General features: G+C 45.5%; 1 protein-coding gene across 1 annotated transcript in view; it reads right to left on the reverse strand.

Annotated features, from left to right (window-relative positions):
- The window catches only part of LOC122393709 (HEAT repeat-containing protein 1-like), a 47,122-nt gene extending 39,901 nt beyond the window's left edge, over window positions 1–7,221 (reverse strand). The window contains exons 1-2 of the mRNA XM_043389954.1: window positions 7,189–7,221; window positions 4,479–4,632 (exon numbers count right to left, since the gene is read on the reverse strand). Of these exons, the coding sequence (XP_043245889.1) occupies window positions 4,479–4,620 (142 nt within the window). The 5' untranslated portion in view covers window positions 4,621–4,632; window positions 7,189–7,221. The remainder of the gene's footprint in view (window positions 1–4,478; window positions 4,633–7,188) is intronic.
- Between the last annotated feature and the right edge of the window lie 20,447 nt (window positions 7,222–27,668).

Consider the following 27,668-nt stretch of genomic DNA (forward strand, 5'->3'; position numbering starts at 1 on the left):
GGGGTTATGTACACACTATTGCACAGCCTGGTATCAAGCTGGTTGATATGTGGAGGATAAAGAAAGCAATTAAAAACCTTTCTTAAGTGAATAGGAGTGTTGCGTCTTGTGACTTATGTCAAGTCATTTTAAATCAAGTGATTGTGTTTGTAACTTTAACTTCAATTATTATTGCGAGTTTTGACCTTTTTAATCATCAAGTTTTATGTGTACCAATTTCATATGCCTGTGTAATGTCTGTGCGGCTTTGTGCAGTGTGCGTGTCTTGAAACAAACCAATTTATTTTGTACCTCTTTGTACTTCAACAAATGTATGTCAAAGGATCATTGACACTACCACAGCTAACTTTGCCTGTATTCCTATCTTTCAGAGGCATTCAATTCAATCTGCTTTCCAGTGCAGTACCTAGAAGGCTGCAACTGAAACTCGCACAAAGGCAATCAAGGGTCACTTCATCAGCTTACAGCAACAGCCCATCTGTAATCAAGATATGGATGAAGTGGCATAGAAGAACAACCAGTTCAAACATGAAAAGATGTATTTTGTTTTGGACTAATTCTTAGCATAACAGAACAGCACACTTGCTGCTTTTTATGTTTGCCCTGTGTGCAGTTTTGAATAATTTTAACTATGAAATGTTTTTGCCAACTCTTCTCTTTACATAAGCTTCCTTTGTCATGTGTAATTTTGAGTTTACATGCATGATGTAGGCATATTTCCCTTGGCTTCATAAAACTATTTTGCAAGCTTTTGTTATGGACATTGGTGCTACCTATATTACCGTAAAGTGGGGCTATTTGAGACAGTGGGGCTATTTGAGACAGTATTTAAAATCGCTATAAAATGAAGAGCGTTCGATTTTTATGTGATATTTTTGCTCAGGAAGGTGTGGAATCGAGCAGTAAATCGCCTGAGCAAAAATTAAGCATAAATTTCAAACGGTTTTTATCTTATAACAATTTTAAATACCGCCTCAAATAGCCCCACTGTCTCAAATAGCCCCACCTTACGGTATATGATGCTTCAGATGTGTCCAGTAGTTGATGAAGGGAGAAGAGGGTAGGAAAGCTGATAGCTGTTACCAAAAATATGTGCTTGTCTGCACTTTGAGTTAAAAACACCTCATCTTTTGTTTCTTTCCTGTGTGGCCATTGTTTCCGTGGTTCTATAAACGTCAAGTTTGAAGTTGGTATCCAAGTGAGCAAAATGTGCATTATTTCAGTCCGTCTTGAATCATTCGTCTTGAATTATAATATCCCTAACTGACATCCTGTTATTTGTCCTGCAATGTCTGTGCCCCTGTCCGCCCTTACCTCCGGCTCCAGCCTCCAACCAGCCCTGCTGAGCTCTATCGCCAGCGCGGTGTGTCGCAACGTGCTGTTTCTCCACTCCAGCCGACAGCTGCTAGGAATCGTCCTGTGCCATGCGCCATGCGACACAGCAATTGTAAGCTGCAGGTCACATTCGGACTGATTGGCTCCGCATATGTGCATCCGGCCGAGTGCTAGTCGATATCAGGGACGTTGGTCGGACTGTTGTGGCGGCGTGCATTGTGCTGGTTGAAGTTGTTGTATTTCTGTTAGTGAAAAGCATTAATGTTTAATACATAACCACCGTTCCGTGCTTCTATCCTCAGGATACTGAAATCTTTCTCCTCCACGCCGCAACCCCCTTCCAGGCTGGACAGGCAACTTTATCTCATGCGGGCTGCTCCCTTGGAGCGGCACCGCTGCTCCCGAGGGAGCGCACCCCGTAGCCGGGTGCAGTGAGTGCCTTGGGGCTGGGTGGCCTGTCCTCTGGACGGGCTCAGCCCCGGCGACTCACTAGGGTGCCTGCCCAAGTGCCCAGACCAATGTCTCCCCCTATATCCTATCATCCTCCCGGCTCTGAAATGGTCTCATTGGACCGAAAGGGCCTAACCCAACAAAACAAAATACATAACCATGGTCGCAGCCCAATGTTATTGTGGATTTCAGAGGGAGTGGCCCAGTTAGGAGGGCCCCATGTAGGTATGAATCCAGTGTCCAGTGGGATTGGCTAAGATTTCCGGCGATTGATAAACGCTTCTATGATAGTAAACCTAGTCCTATTGAGTTATGAGGGGAGGTGACGTGAGGGACCTGACCTTACCAAATTCTTGTGGAAACACGACACATAGGAACGGTAAGAAACCGACAGTCATTCTTTCTGCCAAGTGTCATCTTTCTGTGAAGGATTTCTTGGCACTGAGTGTTCAGAAATTGCGTTGTTTTTGGACTGTGTAGAGGCTCACGAGCGACAACATAGGTCAACAACCTGACATACCTTAAATATGCGACTCGTACCAGAAGATCCAGCTTGATCAAAAGATTGGACATGTCAAATTTCAGCTCTTTAGCTCAAAAGATTTTTGAGCTGTCGTACCTAAAAACCGTCAGTGTGGCACCATATCGCCTCCCCCCGCGGTCGGAAGGTAAAAGTTCGCCGGCTCTAACTAAACAAATAGTCGTCGTATCGCAAATTCATTGACGGCGTTCGAAGCGCCGTTCAATTTACTTTCGAAACATATCCTAACATTAACCCGCGCGGGGCTGGGGTCTCCAGCCGAACGCGCGGGGCTGGGGGTGGGTAAATTTCACCCCCCCCCCCCTGTTATCTCCCGAACTAATGGTCCGATTTGGAAAATTCAAACGCCAATCGAAAGATCTCATCACGAACAACTAAAAACATGTACTTAATTAAAAGTTTGAGCCTTGAGGTCAAGGTCAAGGTCAGGTCAAGGGTACAAATTGCAAGTTTCTACAGTATCGGCCTTGCACCGTAGTTGCCGAAGAATGGACTGAGACTGATTGCCTAAAACGTGTTCTTAGGCTACCAAGACAATATTCGCTGCATACAATATCATTCAGAGGTCAAGGTCAAGGTCAGGTCAGGTCAGGTCAGGTCACCAAAAACAAAATATAGAAAAGGGCATGTGCGACACATGCTTTATGGGTCATTTTATTCATAGAATTCAATGGGCACACTCAATAGGTGATATGGACCACATCTGGATGAATTTTAGGTCGAGGTCAGGTCAAGGTCAGGTCAAGTGAGGTCAAATTTTGAAGTTGGTTGTTAAGGCCTAAAAAGGTGTCTATCTGATGCAGTTTTTCACGGCGAATCGAATGGTGCTATTTTTGTTTCCGTACGAGGTCTAGAACTTCCAAAAAATTCATTTTTCAAAATTTTTGTGTGTCGTGACGTCATGAAATTTTTAATAACTCCCACATTTTTGAACCGATTCTTCTAAAAATTGGTATGTAGGTGCACATAGACCACATCTCTGACATATACTCCGGTTTTTTCGATACACTCAAAATTTTTGATTTTATAATTATTTTCCCAAAAAAGTCAGGTTTTTGAAAAAAGTCTGGCTAAAATCCAAAATTTTCAAAAAACCGAGATAGCCATTTGATAGACAAAGTAGAATTACGTATAACCTTTTTTGTTACGTCTTGATTCCTTTAAAAATGAAGATGTTAGCGGCGTTTGAAATTTTGCCGTTTTTGAGGCGAAAATGGCGAACATGACGTCACTAAAACGTCAATTTCTCAAAAATTTTCCGACAGATTTCGCTCAAATTTTCAGGGAACGTGTCAAATTGATGTAAGAAAAGGTACTGAAAGTTTGGCGGCGCTGCGCGCCGCTGTTTTTGAGTTACTGCAAAAATTCGCGAGGGTGGGTAAAATTTACCCCCCCCCCCCAGCCCCGCGCGGGTTAACGTTTAACTGCCTAGCGCAATCTCCAACAAGTTTAAGTTCCGTGCATTCATCCTCATACAGTGTTAGCGGCCGCCGGCCGCCGGCCGCTGACCCACATTCGCGTCATCAGTGAATGCCGCAACTAATTTTTTTGTTTCCAACTTTTTTCCCGGAGCGTTCTACCTGGTTTATATAGCCTTGCTTTATACTGTTCATAAGGAATCGAAATCCGAGGAGTATTTTTTTTTGGGGGGACACTTTGGGGGGTATGCTCCCTACAGCGTCGAAAACGCCTTTCTGGATCCGCCTATGACATCATCTCGACTGGGATCTTGCCCCCCCCCCCCACGCCAAAATCGAATCCACCGCCACTGTTCGGTAGTATATTTACCTGTTGGTTCCACCGTGAGCAATGTGTCTAGGAAGGGAATTTGTTTTTGAGGGGAGTTGTCAGTCCTTTTTATGCTGAACTTTAGAGAAGGATGAAAACTATTTAAGAACTCGTAGTAGTTGTCCAAAGAAAGAGCCGCGTGTCCAAATGCCAAAAATATCATCTATATTCTATACATCTGAGGTATATCAAGGGACAAGGGTTGATGTGTAGCTGCTGCTAGCATAAGTGTTTCAACTGTATTCATAAAGAGAATGGCCAGAGGAGGAGCTTACCGACCCACCCATAGTTCTGGGAGCCAGCACCAGTAGACCACGGCTACTCGTACTCACCGGTGGATAAGGTCACAGAAAATGGTACTCACCGATCGAGAAGATAGTTTCCCTGTCGAGAAGCGCTGCCTCGCGTTTGTCGAATAGCAGCGAAGGCCGCGCTTTTTTATGAATGACAAGAGCAGTCTGGGGCGCCGTCAGCCGCGCCAGCTGCCGCCCAAGAGCCGTGGCCATCGTGACCACCAGCTGAAAATGGCCATCACAATACCATCAGTCACACGCCCGTCGCCCACGTCACCAGCTACTTGTACAAGTAGCTGGTGAATGAAGTGAATAATTACATAATTATTCACTTCATTACAAGTGATTGATATTTACAATATCAGGGTTTTTGCAAACTACGTAAAACGAAATTTCACGAAATTTCACCGGAAGCGGTACCGTAAGGTGGGGCTATTTAACATGAGTGTGGCTATTTGATACAGACTGCAGCGAGCCAGGAAAATCGGCATATAAATGAGAAGTATTTAATATTTGTCATTACGAGCGAGCGAGCGCAGCGAGCGAAGTGAGTCTTTTCAATATAACGGAAAAATCTCAGTATGAGCGGCCCGGCCCGGCCCGGCCCGGCCTGTAACGCTTTTGAGAGGCTTATATCTCAGCAACCGCTGGAACGATGGGCCTGCGGTCTTTTTTGCTGGGTAGCCCCATTCCTTCTATATCCAGGAAAATCGGCATATAAATGAGAAGTATTTAATATTTGTCATTACGAGCGAGCGAGCGCAGCGAGCGAAGTGAGTCTTTTCAATATAACGGAAAAATCTCAGCATGAGCGGCCCGGCCCGGCCCGGCCCGGCCTGTAACGCTTTTGAGAGGCTTATATCTCAGCAACCGCTGGAACGATGGGCCTGCGGTCTTTTTTGCTGGGTAGCCCCATTCCTTCTACCCCGTAATTGACTACTTTTGATACATCTCAGTGACAGTCGTGGCACGTGCCACGTGAAAAGTCAAGGGTGTTCAAGCTGTTTTGCAAAAGTAGCGATTTTGATAGGCACATATCTCAGCAGCCGCTTGGGCGATTGTCTTGCGGTAATTTTTGTAGGGTAGCTGCATCCCTTCTACCAAAGGTCGGATATTCTTGATCTATGTGAGGGACCCCCACTGCACGTGCAAAATGCAAAAAGAAGAGGTGCCAAATTTTGTTCCCATTTCAATAACTCGGTAATTACTGGGGCGATTTCGCTGAAACTTGGCATACAGGTAGGCACCCACCAGGCAATGCATTCCCATGTGTTGCGGTTAGGGTGCTACTGCACGTGCGCACGTGCAGGGGGCGCTCCCAGATCTCGAGAACGGCTGGGCCGATTGCGCTCAAATTTGGTACACGGTTGGGGACCAGTTAGTAGGGTGCCGTGCAAAAGTCAGTTTGGACCCCTTTTGCACGTGCGCACGTGCAGAATGCCGCTTCCAGATCTCGGGAACGGCTGGGCCGATTGCGTTCAAATTTGGCACACCGCTAGCGACCGTTTAGAACAGTGCTTTGCACAAGCCCGTTGGAAGTACCCTCTCGCCCTTGCGCACGTGCAGGGCTCACTATCTCGCTCGCTCGTTCTTCGCCCAAAAGGCGTTTTACTGGTTTTAATGCACGATGGTGTAAAATTGAACGGGAAATGCCGTGGATAATCTTCTTGAAATTTACAAAAAGCTTTGAACTCAATTCAGCTTAAAATAGATATGAGTTATGTACGAAGATGCAATGCCATAATCATTTCATAAATATGCAAGATATTGCAACAAATATTACTCGACGTTTCGCTTATTATAACTTTTTCCAGGGTAATAAAAGGACACGCATTTATCTGCGTGAACATGGGATCAACGCGGGCAATTCTTCGTAGTATCACTTCCTGTCTGCAAACAGGGCACAAATAAATAATTCACAAGTCATAACCTCTCCTGACTAAAGATGCAGCCACAGTAGCAAGCCTGAAAAAAAAATTGAAATATTCAAAGTTTCACCAGTAGCGATAAATGCCGCCTCTACAGTCTATAACTTTTCGCTGAACTTTGGAAAAATTCCTATAGACACTTGCCCATGTCCAGTTAGGCAGGTGTCCTTCTTCCTCTGCGTGAACAACAAAGGCGTTCGAAACTCTATGATTGCGCATGTCCCCCTTGTGCTCGCGAACCCTCGTTTTAAAACTCCTTCCCGTTTCCCTGTGGTACACGCGTGGGCACCCATCGCAAGGAATTTCATATACTACGCTATCTTCGTTTACTGACTCTCTTTTGTTTCGCTTGAAAATTCCGCCTATTTTCTGTCCTCCTTCTGCAACAATGGACAGAGGCGGACCCGCCAGCTTTTGTACCTGTTCAGTAAGAGGGGAATGAGGGGTTATCACCTTCTCGGCACATCTGCTGGGGTGGAAGTCATGTGGAGTGGCATTAAAAATGCATTAGAGACAAGCCTGAAGTCAAATGTACCACACCTCAAAAAAAAAAAAAAAATCAACAGAAAGACAGCACTATGGTGGAGCAAGCAGATAACCAAGTCAATTAAGCTCAAGCACAAAACATTCAAGAAATATTGTGAAACTGGATCAGATAAGGACTACAAGAGATATAGGTACCTCACAGAGGAGTAAGACAACCACCTTGATAAGACAGCTAAGGCATGAGTATGAAAGATCATTGCTGAGCAGCATCAAAGAAGAGTCCAAGAAATTACACAACTACATTCGCATGGAGCATACAACAAGACCTGTAATACAAGTAGGTACTAAGAAGTGGAAGAGGACTTACAGGGTGTCCCAGAATTACCCGAACATTTATTTTCTGGCTAAAAGTACGATTGCACTCGACTCTAATGATATAAAGGCATCATACTTTTATAAGATATCCCTTAGCTATCGAGCTTGGAGACTGTGTGCTTTTGGTGACCAGTCACGACTCGAGTCAGTTATTATCCAGAGTCAGGTAAGAGAAGTCCTTTTCCGTTTTCAGCTTAAGCCACTAATAGGAAACCATGGTGAATCAAGTGCAGTTTTCAATTTTGTAAACGGACTTTCGGCATGGTTCTTGCTGGAGAGCTCCAGCAGCTCATCTGCAAGCAGGTAGGAGTGAGCAAAGCGCAATTCAATTATATCATATATGATTTCAAGCTTTTACGACTAGTCATCTTAATTCAAGTTAGGTACGTTTTTCCGCTACTAGTCGTTTATTGTTTTCGTTTCAAATTTCCAGCCTTCGCATCGAGGTCGTTGTCAAGAAACATACAACAAAAAGAAACAACAAAAAGAAAGGTCGTTGTTAAGAAACATCATTGTTGTATGTTTCTTGACAACGACCTCGATGCGAAGGTCGAAAATTCGAAACGAAAACAATAAACGACTAGTAGCCGAAAAACGTACCTACCTGCAATTATATCAGCTGACGAAGCCAGAGAGAGCAAATAATAAGCTGATCGACAAGCCTGGGCTTGGCCGAAAAGGACCATGTACCAGTTGTCAAGCGGGTGGTTGCCTTGTCATGGACGGACAACAAACGTCACCAATCTAGCTAAAAACTAGTTAAACGATAGATCAGCTACGAAACATCAGTCTACTTTGCACCATCATCTTCGACTACATTTTGGAATTTGGGGTCTTTTGCCTGACAGAGGCGGATCCAGCTCAGAGGTTTTTTTTTTGGGGGGGGGGGCAAACCATAACAATTTATCGATTCTTTCCATGCATCGTCCATAGGCGTAATGTTAAAATTATGCCGTTTGGGGGGGGGGGGGCAAATGCCCATTTTGCCCCCCCCCCCCCGCCATTTGTTGCCTGAATAAAATGCCAAAATTACCGAGAAAGCAGGGCAAATCGCTACAATTTATCCAAAAAACATAACATAAACAACAAAAAGTATGTTGAAACACACTTTGTAGTCTAACAAAGGTATTCTGCTATTTGAATCGGCCGAAAAAGCGTGTGTGCACGTCAGATGGCTACAACGTCCCAACAACGAAGACGGCCAGGCACCCGTCGAAAATCAAAGTGCGAGACATTTTGAGCCACGGTGATATTCAGCATTCAGCTTGATACGATGCCGCAAAGACAACTGTTAACACAGAGTATTACTGCGGTAATATTCTAGCATTACAAAAACTGCATGCCGTGAACCAAATGGCCAAGTACGGGTTTGTTTTGGAGGCCAAATCTGTCGAAGGCCAAAGGTCGCGCGATGTTCAGGCATGGAGTTTCTCCACTTCAGATGTCAAAAACAACGCAACAGTGGTGTAGGCAGAAATTTTTGCTTTGAGGGAGAATGCCTTATGGAATGGGAGCACTTTGATGTCAATTTTATCTTAACCTTCAAGGCGGTGGGGGGCATTTCCCCCCCCCCCTTTTAGTTTTTTTTTTCGATATATCTCGAGAACCGCTGCGCCGATCGTCACCAAACTTTCAGTACCCTCCCGGGAGTAGCTAGCGCACATGGTGACCAAAAATTTTTCCAAAGGCTATGATAGGTTGGCCACTAATGACGTCAGAGTGACGTCAATTCTGCCATTTTCGACCCAAAAAAAGGTTTCGCGGGAAGAGCTGTCAGGCCTACAGCTTTAGAGATACAGAAAAAATGTTTCAGACATAAAAGATGTGGAATTAAGAGGGCTACAAAATTGTTGTTTCGGTTTTTCGAATTTTTTGGATTTTGACCCCCAAATCAAAAATAGATTTTTTGAATATAATAGCCGAAAAATCCAAAAAGTTTTTTGAATTTCGAAAAAACGGAATATATGTGATAGTCCCTACTGCCTTCTGTCTACATACCAAATTTGAGATCGACACCTCTTTTTTTGGCCAAGTTATAGCGAAAAAACTGTTCAAAATTGATGATGTCAAATTTTCAAACTCAATTTTTAGCAATTCTAGACCTCGTAGCGCAAAACAAAGACCATCATTAGACTCCCCGTGACAAGCTGCATCGAATCAATACCCATTTTATGCAAAAATATCAACTTTGAAATTTGACCTTTTTTACCTGACCTTGACCTGACCTCCACCAGAAAGTGACCTAAACCGTATCTGATGGTCTTATAACCAACACCAATGAGTTGGAAATGAAAAACTGGCCATAAAACATGCATCGCACAACCTTAGTAAAGTTGGGTTCATGTGGTGACCCTTGGTGACCTGACCTGTGACCTGACCTGGTATGACCAGTGACCTCTAATAGCAACATATGTAGGGGAGAGTGGGGCAAAGCGGCCACCCGGGGCAAAGCGGCCACCCATCGTTTTAGCCCTTCATAGCTGGCGTCAGTTCCAATTTATGGTTTCCAATTATACTTCTCTTCACGGTCGTTCGAATGAGCCAGACCGGGGTTTCAGGCCCATCACCATTGTTCTGTGAAACACGGAAAAGTATTTCTTGCCAGGTTACCAACTATGTTTACAATTTTTAAATGTTGTTATTTCATAACCGTTTGGAATTTTTATAAGCGTTCTTGTCCATGCAGTGGCGCAGCCAGAACTCTGGCGACGGGGGTGAGAGACGTTCGCGATGGGCCCCCCAGCAAAGTGGGCCCCCTCAACCTAATGGGGGCCCCTTACCAACAACGAAAGGACAGATCATTGTCCTGATAATAACCAGCCAAATCGGGGAAAAGGACAAATATCTCTTGATCTGAAGAGGCACGTAAAAACAACAGCATATTTACAGAAACACGACCATTCTGCCCATATTTGATGGACAGCGTGCAATTCATGGCCAGCGGCCACTCAAATGGTCGGGCTAGGTCAAAAAGCTTTTAAAAAAGCTCAACATCAGTTTTTCGACTATTACTTTTGGTATAGGAGACGAGGTGGAGTAATGAAATTGTCTTGAAGGTGTTAATCATTCATTCGGATCAGTTGATGACCATCATGAACTTCTCAAGTAGGTAAGGGCATGACCTTGATCTGCGGTCACATTTTGAAGTTGAACTTTTTAATGGAAATTATAGGTGTTAACATTCGATGCATGTTAACGAGAGAATGATGACAAAGTAAATGTCTCATAATTTTTCTCACCAAAGTTCTTGGAAAAATTCTTAGCAATTAGCAAAACTATTTTGGTAAAATGCGACTATTTAGATGGTTTCGCCCTGTGCTCTGTTGCCAAACTTGACATGAGGCATTGAGGTCAAATCTTAAAAGCGAAAGCGTTTTGAAAGGCCTATCGAATGAGTTGTTCCGCGAAGCTCTAGCTCTTTGGTTCACGAGTTATACGGTAACGGTTATTTGTGAAAATCTAAAAACAAGAATTTTTTCGTCGTAATCTTGTCTTTGTGTTTATCATAATTTTATCATAATTTCATCTTCAATGACCTCAGCGATGACCTAATCGAAAAATGACCTCTACGATTCTGAAGCATCCTACAGCGATCTGTTGCTTTTCTCGTCTTTCTAGCCTTCTTGAATTATGATCGGGTTTGGCTGATACGCCCCCCCCCCCCCCCCCCCATGGCTGATTGCACGCGTTAGAGAGCTATCGAACCCACTTTCAGCGCGCTATAGCTTTATATGTCCTCGAGTGTCGAAATAGGCGAAACTTTTCATTCAATGAACATGATGACGTGGGCTTTGGTCTGAACTGCAACATGACTGAAGTAATTTCTCCATGATTTTCGACGCTCTTTAGAAAGCTGCCTACCACCGCACTTGTCGCTACGTGACCCTGGAGTCGGGTTAGAAGGGAATATTCAAACACCCCTCAGGGGCGTAAAACTGGAAAGCCTGGGGCCCTGCTCTGCGGGGCGCGGTCGAGCTAGGCTAGAGCCAGTTCGGGATGTTTACAAGCCCACGTAAAGCCCTCAAAAATCTGCATAGAGCACAGGCCTTCCAAGACTTGGGGGTTTATATATCAACAATCGACATGGTCTTTTGAGACCTGCGTGGTGGCTATCAGAGGTCGGTGGGCCCCTCAAAAGCCGGTGCAGGAGCCTCGGGTGTCAGTTTGGAGCCATCATGGACCGGTGTGAAGTCCTGATGAATACCTAGGCGTCAAACCCCTAGACATCAGGGTGGGGCCGGGCGGTGAGGCAGGCACAGACCTGAAGAGAAGAGAAATTTTCAGATGTCGGCTTGGCATCTTAACACCGCGTGGTTCTCCTGCTCAGTGACCCGAACTGACCCCTCCCCAGACACCCACCGTGTGGTGGGGCCCTGCATGGCTTTCTCAGAGGCTGACATATCGTACTGCGGGACCTCCATGAGCCTCAAAAACCTCCATGGGCCCCCTCACGCTTGGGGTAGGCTTCCTGAAGCATAAAATCTCTGAGTCTTGAGATGGGCCCATTAGACATGAACTGGGCCATCAATATACATGTGGTGAGTTGACCTATATCAAACATGATATCGGCTCAATCAGGATTGGGATAGGCCCTCTCAGACCCGGACCAGGCACGGAGTACGGACCCTCCCACACATAGGATGATCCTTTCATTCCTGGGATGATTCTTCTCAGGCCTGAAATGGGCCCCTCTCAGGCCTGAAGTGGACCCTCTCAGGCCTCAAATAGGTCCTCTAGGGCCTGAAATGGGCCCTCTCAGGCCTGACATTAGCCCTCTCAGACCTGAAATGGGCCCTCAGACCTGAAATGGGCCCCCTCAGCCCGTAAATGGTCCCTATCATGTCGAAAAAGGGCCCCCTGGCCCCTCATACCGTAACTGGGCCCTCTCAGGTCTGAAATGGTGCCTCTTATGCCTGAAATGGGCCCTCTCTGGCCTCAAACGGGCCCTCTCTGGCCTAAAACGGGCCCTCTCTGGCCTCAAACAGGCCCTCTAGGGCATGAAATGAGCCCTCTCAAGCTTGAAATGGCACCCTCAGCCCAAAAATGGGCCCCTCTCAGGCCTGAAATGGGCCCCTCTCAGGCCTGAAATGGGCCCCTCTCAGGCCTGAAATGGGCCCTATCAGGCCTCAAGCATGCCATCTAGGGCCTGAAATGGACCCCTTCAGGCCTGAAATGGGCCCTCTCAGGCCTGAAATGGCCCCTCTCAAGCCTCAAACAGGCCCTCTAGGGCCTGAATTGGGCCCTCTCAAGCTTCAACTGGGCCCCTTCAGGCCTGAAATGGGCCCTCACATACCTGAAATGGATCCTCTCAGGCCTGAAATGGCCCTTCCATGCCATGGAACAGGCCCTCCTAGGCCTTGGATCAGTTCAATCGGGCCTTGGATCACCCCTTAAATCATTAAATGGGACTATATATCCTAAGGGGGGGGGGGCTATCAGGCCTGAAGACTGTTTTCAGTCCTATGACGGACCTTGACATTAGGGATAAAAAGATTGTCAGGCTGCATAACGTTACAGTTCGAATCGACGGTGGGCCCCTAGGATAAGAGACGGGGGTGAGATCTCACCCCTTTCACCTCCCCTGGCTGCGCCACTGTGTCCATGCATTGCATTGTTATCGTACATGTATTCTACCAATTTTAATGTTTTTTACCCCACTAATAGCTAAGCTGGAATATTTTTGTCTCGGACGGTATGCGCGGGGCAAAGTGGCCACCCCCCAATTGGCTATAAGTTGTTTCCATCTGGATAAAAAACATTATTTATATTCAAATGTGTCGTCATGCATTCATCTTGGCCACTTTTCAGTTGCATGAGTTACCAAATAATGCAATTAAATGTTTTTCCATGAAAATCCTTTCTTTGTTTACCTACAGGTGGGATGCTAACAAAGCAAACATCCATCCTCGCTTGAACCCTGTCAGTGTCACCATAAAATACCCTAGTCGTACATGAGGCAACTATTTTGTTTCTCATATCGGGACTTGAGAAGACGCCGGTGGCCGCTTTGCCCCAGGGTATGGGGCAAAGTGGCCAATATGCATAAGTTTTGTCAATATCTTCCATATGTGAACGCCTTTGGAAATAAAACGCAGTTGAAATGAAAGGCAACTTAATAGGGATCACATTGGTATAGAAAGAACCTTTCCAAGTTTAAAAATCAAGCGTTGGCACCGTGAGAAGCGTTAGGGTGGCCGCTTTGCCCCACTCTCCCCTACTAGACAACTGACGCCCTATCGCTCATTTTCGACAATATGCGTTTTACTCGGTGTTACAGCGCTTTCCCTAGAAGCCCCGTGACCGGTGAAACATTTTATCTTTGACCTGACCTGAGACGTCATCGGTGACCCCGAGGTCAATGAAATTTGGTTTCCCTCAACAAATTTGACAGGGCTATCGAACGCCGTTTGAATTTTCCGGATCCGTCCAGTAGTTTCGGAGATACGAGGGGGGGCAAAAAAATGCCCCCACCGCGCGGAAGGTGGCCGGGAGGCCCACCGCCTGCCGGGTTAACCCGCGCCCTGATGGGGGGCCATTTTGCCCCCCCCCCCTGTGGTTTTTATTAAATAGCGAGAAAACGGCGGCGCGCAGCGCCGCCAAATTTTGGGTACCTTACCGGGCATCAATTTGACACATTCACACAAAATTTCAAGTCACAAGTCACCTCAGGTCAGGAGTTATTGAGGTCAAACTGAGGTCATGTTCGAGTAAAAATGAGCAAAAAACATGACATCTTGAAACGCTCGCCAATTCTACAGTTAACAAGCAATTTTAAAGTTCTTTATGTGGTTGTGTAGAGAAAAGACGGCGCTACAAAACTGCTATCTCGGATTTTCGAAATTTTGGGATTTTGACCCCAAAAATAAAAAAAAAATGATTTTTTTAGAAAAACTCAAAAAATTTCCAAAAAATTTTTTCCAAAATTTTTTGACCGGAATATATGTGATAGTCCCTGCGCTCTTCGATATACAGGGTGTCCCAGAATTACCCGGACATTTATTTTCTGGCTAAAAGTACGATTGCGCTCGATTCTAATGATATACAAGCATCATACTTTAATAAGATATCCCTTAGCTATCGAGCTTGGGGACTGTGTGCTTTTGGTGACCGGTAACGACTCGAGTCAAGTATTATCCAGAGTCAAGTAAGAGTAGTCCTTTTCCGTTTTCAGCTTAAGCCACTAATAGGCAACCATGGTGAATCAACTCCCGTTTTCAAGTTTGTAAACGGACTTTCGGCATGGTTTTCGCTGGAGAGCTTCAGCAGCTCATCTGCAAGCAGTTAGGATTGAGCAAAGCGCAATTATATCAGCTAACGAAGCCAGAGAGAGCAAGAGATAAACCTGATTGACAAGCTTGGGCTCGGCCATAAAGGGCCATGCACCAGTTGTCAAACGGGTGGTTGCTTGTCATGGACAACAAACGTCACTGATCTAGCTAAAAACTAGCTAAACGATAGATCAGGATTATCTAAAGAACATCAGTCTACTTTCCACCACTATCTTCGCAAAATTTTGGAATTTGGGGTCCCTCGCCTGAAAAAAGATGCGAAAACTACGGGAAAAGCAGCGAAAATCACTACAATTCATCCCAAAAATATAACATATACAACAAAAAATTATATTGAAGCACACCTTGTGGTCTAACGAAGGTATTCTGTCATTTGAACCGCCCGAAAAAGGCGTGTGTGAACGTCAGATGGCTACAACGCCCCAACAGCAGAGACGGCCAGGCACCCGTCGAAAATCAAATTGTGAGACATTTTGAGCCACCGTGCACTCATTGGGCTTGATATGATGGCCCAACGACAGCCGTTAGCACAAAGTACTACTGCGGTAATATTCTACCAGTAAAAAAACTGGATGCCGTAAACCAAATGGCCATGAACGGGTTTGTTTTGGAAATCAAATCTGTTGGAAGCCAAAGGTCCCGCCATGTTCAGACATGGAGCTTCTCCACTTCAGATGTAAAAAACGCGGCAAAAGTGGTGTAGGCAGCAATTTTTGTTTTGGGGATAATGCCTTATGACCTGGGAACACTTTGATGTTAAGTTTATCTTATATGATCGTATTATCCTCCGGCAACAGGCCCAAGAAAACAGGCCTTCACCGAGTTTCGGGAGAGCCGTAAAACAACTGAGACCAGCAATGGCTGGCATTTTCAATCATTGTCGGCTGATCTTGTAGCAAGCGTATCTATTGCATGTGCTATTTCACAGCCACCCTAGTTGACTATATAGGACGACAAAAAGAAAAAAGCGCAATCATGTTTGCCTTATTTTATACGCTAATTAACAATGTCCGGGTAATTCTGGGACACCCTGTACATACCAAATTTTAGATCGATACCTCTTTTTTGGCCAAGTTATAGCGAAAAAACTGTTAAAAATTGATGACGTCAAATTTTTGAACTCAATTTTTAGCAATTCTAGAGCTCGTAGCGCAAAACGGAGACCACCATTGAACTCCCCGTGACGAGCTGCATCGAATCAATACCCATTTTATGCAAAAATATCAACTTTGAAATTTGACCTAATTTGACCTGACCTTGACCTGACCTTGACCTGACCTTGACCTGACCTTGACCAAAACGTGACCTAAGCTGGCCCTAAAGTCTGTCTGAACCACATAATCGCATTTGTCATGTAAAATGGACCATAAAACATGTATCACACGACACTTTCATATTGTGACCCCCCAGTGACCTGACCTCTGTGACCTGACCTGGTATCAGTGACCTCAAATAGCAAAATATGTGTTTGAAGAACATTTCCCCATCGATGATTTTCAATGAAATGCATTTTACACGATTTTACAACGCATTTCTTGAAATGCCTGTAAACGGTGAAAATTCGACCTTTGACCTGACCTGTGACGTCATCGGTTTGACCGAGGTCAATGAAATTGGGTCACAAGGTAGTTCCCCGTTGGGGCTATCCAACACCGTTTACCGCTTGTCGCTATGTTGCGTGGTTCTCGAGATCTGAGGGGGGGCCAAAATGCCCCCCCCCCCCCATCAGACCACGTTGCTCGGCAGACCCCATCTGGGCGCGGGTTAAATGATCGTATTATCCTCCGGCAAGAGGTCAAAGACAACCGGCCTACAACCGGTTTCGGGACACCCGTAAAACAACTGAGACCAACACCGGCTGGCATATTCCCACCATTTTCGGTTAATCTTGTAACTAGCGTGTCTATTGCGTGTGCTATTTCATAGCCATCCTTGTTGACTCTACGATAGAAAGAAAAAAGCGCAATTATATTTGCCTTATTTTATACGCTGATTAACAATGTTCGGGTAAGTCTGGGACACCCTGTACTGAAACTGAGAAAGAAGCAGCAGGTGTTCTCCGAAAATACTTTACGTCAGTGTTTGTTACGGAATCTAGTGATGCGATTCCACAATGTCCAGCCAGAGTGGATCCAGATAATACCATAGAAGATATTGAGGTGACTGAGGTACCTATTGGTAAAGAAAGAGCTTGAAAGACTAAGCAAGCACAAATCAGCCGGACCAGATGGATGCATGTTTGCCCATGTCAGTTGGGGAAACTACGAGGTGAAGATCCAAAAATTGATCAGCCAATCAACGGGTGGAGTGGGCGGGGCGATGACCATATATGGTAATAAAATCAGAAAACTTCATCTTTTCCATGCATCATAGCATTCAAATGAAAAAAAATAAGGCATTAGAATGTTTTTTTTTTAACCACACAAGGCCTACACTCACTCGGTGCACAATGCACTGGCGGCTCTAAATCACAGAGTTACATTACAAGGTCAAACAGTGATTGGCAAATATGGCGGATTGAAAAAGACGCGCCAAAAAATGTAAGCACTACCATGGTTTTAGAATGTCATTATTTTCATCATTTTGCATAAGGCTTTTCCAATTCAGTCGGGGGAGGTTTGGTCAATCGCTGTCATTTTTAGCACGTGCTATTTTTGTCACACGTGCCAAAAATTGCAACTATTCTGCTATTTTCGACAACGATGAAGCCGATTTCACTCCTCAGCGAGGAAATCACGATTTTGGAAAGATAAGCACTGATTTTCGAAAAGAAGTGCTGCCACCTGGTGCAAGAAGAAGAAGCCAGCTTTAATAGGTATGCCTGTTGTTTGTATGGTGGGTTGTTTTGTGGCCTGAAGTTAGAACTTAAAATTGAAGCATCCGAAAATGATCGATATTGATCGATCTCATCTCATCTCATCTGTATTTCACATAAATGCAACATATATAGGCACGACAAACGTCATGGGATTGGTGCACAGCCCAAGTGTCTGGGCTATGTCTAGGCACCTCTCCCGGTCAGCCGAACCAAGCCACCGCCGACAAGACAACAGCGCCGCCCCGCACGACCCGACCCGACCAAAAAGCGCAGTTCCAGCGGCCGCCTGAGGGACAGACAGACCTTGACCTGACCTCCACCAGAAAGTGACCTAAACCGTACATGATGGTCTTAGGTACAGGTAGGTATCTTAGGATGGTACAAGGTTAGTTAATAAGGTGAGTTAACAAGGCTCACCTTATTAACTAACCTTGTTGGGTCCCACCTACTTGGCAGGCTGATAGGATATAGCAAAGTGAAAAGATAGATGAGGAACCAATATAACAAAAAGAGCGCCAGTTTGATGAAAATGTAATGGTGAACAGGCAGAGAATAATATTTAATGTAATTAATGTTTGCAAACCTCTCCTCACATGAAAAACCTTTGGGCAACCTTTTATATACAAACCACCTGAGAATGACTTTTTGATGCCTGGAATCGTATTCTCTCTGTCAGGAAGTAGATTCTGTAACGGTGGGGCAGGCGTCACCAACAGCTTTCTGTTGTAAACAGCCAAGGTTGATGCATTATTAGGGCCCAAATGCATAAAACATTTACGCGAGATTACCCACAATGCTCGGGCCTCGGACACGTTGATGACGTCACTGGTGGCAGTTCGATCTATGCATACTATCGATGCAGGGTTTTCTATCGATATGAGAAGTTTGATTTGCGGAACTGGAAGACCACACGTGATAATGCATTTTGAACTCTAGGATGAGACTGAGATCGCTGGTTCGAACCCTACCGGCGCGGCGGCAAGAATTAACCGGGCATTTACACTGGCGGATCCAGGGGGGGGCCACCGGGGCCATGGCCCCCCCCAAAAGCCTGAAAGGGGGGGCCAACATATCTTTTGGCCCCCCCCAAAACGCTTGGAGAAAAATTAATGTGAGAAGGTTGCGTAGTAGATACCTACTAGAATCAGCAGCGTGATTCAATAGCGTAAAGAAAGTCAGGGGCGCGGGAACTACTTTCAGACTGGGGAAGCACACCATAATAGAGATCAACCTAGGGTCCCCCCAAATCTAGTTTTCTCACCGGTTTTAGGCCACTTATTTTTCATCCCTTGGCTTTTTCAACAAAAAAAAGAAACAGTTGCAAAAAAGGACGGTATTCCGTCTGAAAGTTGTGGGGGCACCGCCCCCACTGGCGGATCCAGGGGGGCCACCGGGGCCATGGCCCCCCAAAAGCCTGAAAGAGGGGGCCAACATATCTTTTGGCCCCCCAAAACGCTTGAAGAAAAATTAATGTGAGAAGGTTGCGTAGTAGATACTATAATCAGCAGCGTGATTCAATAGCGTAGAGAAAGTCAGGGGCGCGGGAACTACTTTCAGACTGGGGGAGCACACCATAATAGAGATCAACCTAGGGTCCCCCCAAATCTAGTTTTCTCACCGGTTTTAGGCCACTTATTTTTCATCCCTTGGCTTTTTCAACAACAAAAAAAGAAAACAATTGCAAAAAAGGACGGTATTCCGTTTGAAAGTTGTGGGGGCACCGCCCCCACTGGTGGATTCAAGGGGGCCACCGGGGCCATGGGCCCAAAAAGCCTGAGAGAGGGGGCCAACAATCTTTTGGCCCCCCAAAACGCTCGAAGAAAAATTAATGTGAGAAGGTTGTGTAGTAGATACTTACTAGAATCAGCAGCGTGATTCAATAGCGTAGAGAAACCCAGGGGCGCGGGAACTACTTTTAGACGGGGGGGGGGGGGGGGAAGGTCACACCATGATAGAGATCAACCTAGGATCCCCCAAATATAGTTTTGTCGCCGGTTTTAGGCCACTTATTTTTCATCCCTTGGCTTTTTCAACAAAAAAAGAAAACATTTGCAAAAAGGAGCGGTATTCTGTCTGAAAGTTGTGGGGGCACCGCCCGCACGGCTCCAGAGTTGGGGGGAGGGGGGGGCAAGCTGCCACCACTGCCCCTCCCCCCGGTTCCCGCGCCTATGGAGAAACTACCGGGTTTACTAGCTTCCTTCATAAAGTGTCGTCATGTCTTATCGTCACCCGAGAAGGTCTTATTGCATAAATATCGATTGAGCTGTCAAGTTAACAAACTTGCTGTGGCAGCCTGACCTGACATGACCCGGCAACTTTTCATTCACGGAATATGCGCAATAATTTTTTTTAGGAAAACTCACTGAGTTTTCGTTGAAAAAAACTTGTTTTGTTTCGTAATTGTACAAGAAGCATATGAGGGACCTTTTTGTCCCTTCCTGCGAAACGGTAAAAGACTTATTTCGGTCACAGCTCAGGCCAATCTCTAAGGGTCAGTCGGGTCACTTATTTCTTAAAAGGGTCCTTACGGCATCCAAGGACCAATTCCGGCTTTTGAGTGCGCCACATCAGCATTTGATGCTACGACAGATGTCGAAATCTGAATATATGTTACAGGCCGTATGAAAATTCGGTCCGTTTGCAAACGGCCTGGCCCAGTCAGGCCTGGCCCAGTCAGGCCATATGAAACTACCTGAAAACACCGGCCGTTTGCAAACTATGACCTGAAATATCAGACCGTTTGAAAACGACCTAGTTAGTTTCGGCCTAGCGGATCCAGGGGGGCCACGGGGTCATGCCCCCAAGCCTGAAAGGGGAACAACATATATTTTTTGTCCCCAAAAACACTTAAGAAAAATGAATGTGAGAAGGGCGTAGTAGGTAGAGAGAAAATACCGTATCATTAAAAATCTGTGAGCTTGATAAAAGTGTTGGTCTTGTCTTCACCCAAGAAGTTCTTATTGCACACTTTAACCATGGATGAAAGAACCTTCATCCCCTGGTTCTCCTTCATCCATGCTTTAACTCTCGATCGACGTGTGAAGTTATCGTGTAAGGTATCATGAAGCCGATCGCGACGAAACTTTAGTACCCTCATGGTGACAAAGTCTGAAAATTTCATGACCCTGACCCAAGTGAACTTTGACTTGTGGCCTATTTCTCGAGACTATCCGTGCGTTCGGAGAGCATGGAATATTCACCGTCCCCGGGAATATTCCCCGTGCCGCGTTCGGAGGCGTATCTCTCTGAACGGCTAATCTCCGGAAATATTCCGCGCGCATGGAATATTCAACGGATTCCACGTGGAATGTGCCTCTCCGAACGCACCATATGTTTGGCCATGTTGGAGGCCATGTTTGGCCGGAATAGCGATTCGGCGTATGACGGCTCACATTATCCGCGCTTTCATAGTCTTTTCGTGGTTTAAAACGCTCAAACATGTGATATGATGTTGCTCCCACGCATTAGGGCGGATGCCAATGTCACCTTACGGTCAAGTCAGGTCATTGACCTTTGATGACCTCGGTGCACTTTTCCGAGTTTAACATGTTTCTAGGATAGTTTCGTTTAGCTGATTTTGAATTTAGCATTTTGCAGCCATTTGAACATTTACGAAGTAGTTTTGATGCCTTCGTATCATGTTACGTAGCTGCCAGTGGTAGTGGACACCTGCTATACGGACGCCCATAAGTACCCCTACTGGTTGATCTGACCTGACCTGCCCCGACATGGTCTAAAGGCATGAAGACATTATCTATGATCCAAACTAACATGAAATTTGTGATCAGCACAAAAAAAAAAAACGTATTACAGCCTTACTTTAGGAGGTTCTGACAGGTCCTGATTTTTCCGTCTTTTGGGTCTGTGACCTGACCTGGGCGGTGTTTCACGGCACGCTGCCAGCCGCTGCCAACGCTGATGGCACTTTTGGTTTCAATGGAGACATCAACAAGCCTATACCCACAACACTACCGAAGGCTGACCTTAGCTCGCGGAATGCGCTGTCAGCGGCTGTCAGCACGACCGTGAAACACCGCCCTGGAAGGTCAACCAATGACCAAGGACCTTAAAATCGGGTATCATCGGCTTCGTCTCGTCACTCACGGGCAACACGCCTGTTTTTTCCGCGAGCTCTAGCTTAATCAGGGGTCGAACGGCAGGGGGTCCAACCGACACCTCCCAGCCCGCGAAGGCTGCGCCACGCACCGACCCGGAGCGGGCTAATTGGTCGACAAAGCAATTTGAAGTGTTTTCAAAGTAATATTTAGGCTCGGGTTGGGTGGGCTACCATTTCTATATTTTTTTATTTTTAGTTTTAAAAAAATATCGTTTCAGGGCTGTGACGAAAAAATAAGTTGCCTAAATCCGATGAGAAAACAGGATTTGGGGGTACCCTAGGTTTGGTTACTTGCAGGAGTTGCCCCCCCCCAAAACGCAAGTCTGGATCCGCCAGTGGGCATTTAACATATTTTGAAATTCTTTTATAGATCGAAGGTTTATTTTCGGCGACGGGGTAACGTAGTTTTATTAGATATACCCTGGCGCGAACTGTTAAGTGATGTACTGCCCCGTGCTCGACTTAAATACGTGACGTAGTTACTCGTGGGAGAGATTGCAGGCAATAGTAAGTCAAATATTTTAGGTTAAGTGGTTGTGTATCTGACGAATCCAATGATACCCAGTTTTACCTTCTCAGGTCAGTCATTGACCTTCCAGGTCAGGTTAAACTAAAAAATAATGCTGTTTTGGGTCACCGTTGGATATCAAGTGCGCTGCTTATCAAATACCTATGACGATGCTGTTTTCTGGTGCCAAGCCAGCTAGGACCTCTTTGTCACACTACCCGACCAGAATTTTGCTGCTGAGGTCATTTCAGGTCAAGTTAGGTCAAGGTCAATTATATGTGTTTATATATCTGTGTGTGTCTGTGCGGATACTGATGTGTGCACCAATTGTTTTTGGGTCCAAATTACATGAAATCATGATCTGCGAAGCTTTTACCAAAAAATGCAGTCAAAAAACTTCACAAAAAGTAAATTCAGCTTGCCTAAAACGCAATTATCTTGGATGACCTAAGTTGACCTTGACCCTGACCTTGACCCCTGTACATCGTCGAACATGTTCCATGATAGGTGGGAGGTAAGACTGGCAAAAAAGGCCGAAATCAGGGTGTCAAAAGCTCACAAGGCCCATGGCAAACGCAAGATGTTGAGAATTGGCCATTTGGGTCATGACATAACCTGAAAAACAAGGTCATATCTCCGAAACCAAAAATCACAGAAACTTGAAATTTTCAGTGGACATCAAGAAAGGATAGAGGAGCAGCTATACGAAAAATCAGCCTTCTAGCTCTAAAAATGTTGAGTGCACAGCAGAAAGACTACCTGGGGGGGTTGCAACCACCCCCCCCCCCCCCCATGTGTGGGCGAGGGTTAACCCCAGTAGGCAAAATCAGTAGGTTAGGGTAGGTAGGTTAGGTTAGGTTAGGTTAGGTTAGGTTAGGTTAGGTTAGGTTAGGTTAGATTAGGTTAGGTTAGGTCAGACACAGCCATCAGAGACAACAGTTATCCAATTCGCCGGTGAAAATAGGCTCCCGATCTAATAACGGATTGAAAACTCGATAAAAGGCATGGCAATTTCTTGCCGCCGATGGGATTCGAACCAGCGATCTCAATCTTGTTAGATAGCTCAAAAGTCATTTTCACGTGTGATTTTCCGCATTGCAAATCAAAGTTCTCATATCAATAGAAAACCCTGCATCGATAGTACATTTAGATCGAGCATACCAATTATTTTAGCCACCAGTGATGTCATCAACGTGTCCGAGCATTGTGGGTAATCTCACGCAAATGTCATGCGTTCGGGCCCTAATAATGCATGAACCTTGTTTGTTTACAACAGAAAGCTATAGGTGATGCCTGCCCCACCGTTACCGTAGATTCTCACTATAGAAAATGTGTGATTTGATAGGCAAAGGTATCGTGTCAGACATTGTGATATTTATTCACTTTCGATAACACAAAAGCAAATATTCTAAATAGCCAGACGATGTCCAGGTCATGTGGATTTTGAAAGTGTAAAAGATTATATTGTTTAATTTATTAATGTATTAGTATCTCGGTATTGTCACTGACGAAGGCACCCTGTGCCTGAGGCCGAAACGTCTGGCTATTTAGAATATTTGCTTTTGTGTTATCATCGAAAGTGAATAAATATCATAGGCAAAGGTCTTAAAGATCACCAACCTTCGTGTTACGTCTGCTCTGCTAATACTAGAAATTGTAGGTTGTAGGTTTTTAGGTTGTAGGTTGTGTCAAGTTGTAGGTTTGTAGGCTTCAGGTTATAGGTTGGTAGGTAAGTTTGCAAGTTGTAGGTTTGTAGGTTGTAGGTTGGTAGGTTGTAGGTAAGGTTAGATCAGGTTTGATATTTTTTCTTGTATCAGCGCCACATGCGAGTATCATATCTGGATTCAGGATGTCAAACAGTGTAAAAACGTGCAAAATTTATGTCTAAAAAGTGAATCGGACTCTTGAACATTAACCCTCTGTCCTTCCAAAGTCCCACAAACAGTAAGGCAAGGTAGACAAGGAATGTAATCATACCCATTCAACCCAGCACTCCTCACCTCTCACTCTACTCCCCTACAACAACTTTGCGCAACCCCCCCTAAGCCCAAAGCCTAAGCCAGCCACACCTCGAAGCCTCGAAGCACACCACACGCACACTTCCCGCACACGTGGTACAGAGGCCAAGGCTATATAAAGGGAGTGTCTAAAAAGCAGACGAGATTAGCAGACGAGCCCATGCTCAGTAACTACTGGACCGATTTTGATAATTCTTTCACCATTCAATAGCAGGGAACTTATATAGGTGCCGTTTTTCGTTTTTTGGCGATTGGTTCACTATGACTGGACCAATCGGACCAAAATGGTCCAGAACCATACACCCCCTTAAAAGCAGACGAGCCCATGCTCCGAAACTACTGGACCGATTTCGATGAAACCTTCACCATTAGATGCGCCGTGGTTTAAAACGGTGCCGTTTTTGATAATCTTTTGATTGGTCCACCTTAAGTGGTCCAAATCGGTCCAAAACCCCTAAAATCTGTTGCAGACGAGCCCATGCTCCGAAACTACTAGACCGATTTCGATGAAACCTTCACCATTAGACGCGCCGTGGTCTGAAACGGTGCCGTTTTTGATAATTTTTTGATTGGTCCACCCTAAGTGGTCCAAATCGGTCCAAAACCGCTCAAATCTGTTGCAGACGAGCCCATACTCCGAAACTACTGGACCGATTTCAATGAAACCTTCACCATTAGACGCGCCGTGGTCTGAAACGGTGCCGTTTTTGATAATTTTTTGATTGGTCCACCCTAAGTGGTCCAAATCGGTTCAAAACCCCTAAAATTTGTTGCAGACGAGCCCATGCTCCGAAACTACTGGACCGATTTCGATGAAACCTTCACCATTAGACGCGCCGTGGTCTGAAACGGTGCCGTTTTTGATAATTTTTTGATTGGTCCACCCTAAGTGGTCCAAATCGGTCCAAAACCGCTCAAATCTGTTGCAGACGAGCCCATACTCCGAAACTACTGGACCGATTTCAATGAAACCTTCACCATTAGACGCGCCGTGGTCTGAAACGGTGCCGTTTTTGATAATTTTTTGATTGGTCCACCCTAAGTGGTCCAAATCGGTCCGAAACCCCTAAAATCTGTTGCAGACGAGCCCATGCTCCGAAACTACTCGACAGATTTCAATGAAACCTTCACCATTAGACGCGCCGTGGTCTGAAACGGTGCCGTTTTTGATAATTTTTTGATTGGTCCACCCTAAATGGTCCAAATCGGTCCAAAACCGCTAAAATCTGTTGCAGACGAGCCCATGCTCCGAAACTACTGGACCGATTTCGATGAAACCTTCACCATTAGACGCGCCGTTGTCTTAAACGGTGCCTTTTTTGATAGTTTTTTTTATTGGTTCACCCTAAGTGGTCCAAATCGGTCCAAAACCCCTAAAATCTGTTGCAGACGAGCCCATGCTCCGAAACTACTGGACCGATTTCGATGAAACCTTCACCATTAGACGCGCCGTGGTCTGAAACGGTGCCGTTTTTGATAATTTTTTTATTGGTCCACCCTAAGTGGTCCAAATCGGTCCAAAACCGCTAAAATCTGTTGCAGACGAGCCCATGCTCCGAAACTACTGGACCGATTTCGATGAAACCTTCACCATTAGACGCGCCGTGGTCTGAAACGGTGCCGTTTTGGATAATTTTTTGATTGGTCCACCCTAAGTGGTCCAAATCGGCCCAAAATGCCTAAAACCCGTTTGTACTTTGTCAGAGTCCGGATAGATTTCTGCAGCACAGAGGTGCCCCAAACCCATTGTCATGCATTTTGCTTCCCAAACTAGAGCAAAAATGCATGCTAATTGGGCCTGGGGCACCTCCGCGCTGCGGAAACCAGCTCATCGGTTGACTGCATGAAAACGTATTTTTGGGCTGTACTTGAACCGATTTGGACCACTTAGGGTGGACCAATCAAAAAATTATCCAAAAGCGGCACCGGTACAGACCACAGCGCGTCGAATGGTGAAGGTTTCATCCAAATCGGTCCAGTAGTTTCGGAGCATGGGCTCGTCTGCAACAGTTTTTAGGGGTTTTGGACCGATTTGGACCACTTAGGGTGAACCAATAAAAAATTATCGAAAACGGCACCGTTTTACACCACGTTGCGTCGAATGGTGAAGGTTTCATCGAAATCGGCCCAGTAGTTTCGGAGCATGGGCTCGTCTGCAACAGATCTTAGCGGTTTTGGACCGATTTGGACCACTTAGGGTGGACCAATCAAAAAATTATCAAAAACGGCACCGTTTCAGACCACAGCGCGTCTAATGGTGAAGGTTTCATCGAATTCGGTCGAGTAGTTTCGGAGCATGGGCTCGTCTGCAACAGATTTTAGGGTTTTTGGACCGATTTGGACCACTTAGGGTGGACCAATAAAAAATTATAAAAAACGGCACCGTTTCAGACCACGGCACGTCTAATGGTGAGGGTTTCATCGAAATCGGTCCAGTAGTTTCGGAGCATGGGCTTGTCTGCAACAGATTTTAGCGGTTTTGGACCGATTTGGACCACTTAGGGTGGACCAATCAAAAAATTATCAAAAACGGCACCATTTCAGACCACGGCGCGTCTAATGGTGAAGGTTTCATCGAAATCGGTCCAGTAGTTTCGGAGCATGGGCTCGTCTGCAAAAGATTTTAGGGGTTTTAGACCGATTTGGACCACTTAGGGTGGACCAATCAAAAAATTATCAAAAACGGCACCGGTACAGACCACGGCGCGTCTAATGGTGAAGGTTTCATCGAAATCGGTCGAGTAGTTTCGGAGCATGGGCTCGTCTGCAACAGTTTTTAGGGGTTTTGGACCGATTTGGACCACTTAGGGTAGACCAATCAAAAAATTATCAAAAACGGCACCGTTTCAGACCACGGCGCGTCTAATGGTGAAGGTTTCATCGAAATCGGTCCAGTAGTTTCGGAGCATGGGCTCGTCTGCAACAGATTTGAGCGATTTTGGACCGATTTGGACCACTTAGGGTGGACCAATCAAAAAATTATCAAAAACGGCACCGTTTCAGACCACGGCGCGTCTAATGGTGAAGGTTTCATTGAAATCGGTCCAGTAGTTTCGGAGCATGGGCTCGTCTGCAACAGATTTTAGGGGTATTGGACCGATTTGGACCACTTAGGGTAGACCAATCAAAATATTATTGAAAACGGCACCGTTTCAGACCACGGCGCATCTAATGGTGAAGGTTTTATCGAAATCGGTTCAGTAGTTTTGGAGCATGGGCTCGTCTGCTTTTAAGGGGGTGTATGGTTCTGGACCATTTTGGTCCGATTGGTCCAGTCAGAGTGAACCAATCGCCAAAAAACGATAAACGGCACCTATATGAGTTCCCTGCTATTGAATGGTGAAAGAATTATCAAAATCGGTCCAGTAGTTACTGAGCATGGGCTCGTCTGCTAATCTCGTCTGCTTTTTAGACACTCCCTATATAAACGACGTCTGTCAATTCCGCAGCAACGAATATCAGCCTCACAGCAGCATATTTCGGGGTCTTTCGAATTGGCTGGAAATGGTATACAGGGCCTCCTCGATGCGCTGATTCCGAAAATGTACCTCCTTGGGTGGGTTGGTATTTTGCCTCGTTAACGAGTTAACGACCAATTAACATTTTAACGGGAAACGGCGGGGTCTTTCGATTTGGCTGAAAATCAGTATACAGGGCCTCCTCGATGCGCTGATTCCGAAAATGTACCTCTTTGGGGTGGTATTTTGCACCGTTAACGAGTT

The sequence above is a fragment of the Amphibalanus amphitrite genome, unplaced genomic scaffold (genome assembly GCF_019059575.1).
Source record: "Amphibalanus amphitrite isolate SeventyFive unplaced genomic scaffold, NRLGWU_Aamphi_draft 000549F_arrow, whole genome shotgun sequence".
Classification (NCBI taxonomy): domain Eukaryota; kingdom Metazoa; phylum Arthropoda; class Thecostraca; order Balanomorpha; family Balanidae; genus Amphibalanus; species Amphibalanus amphitrite.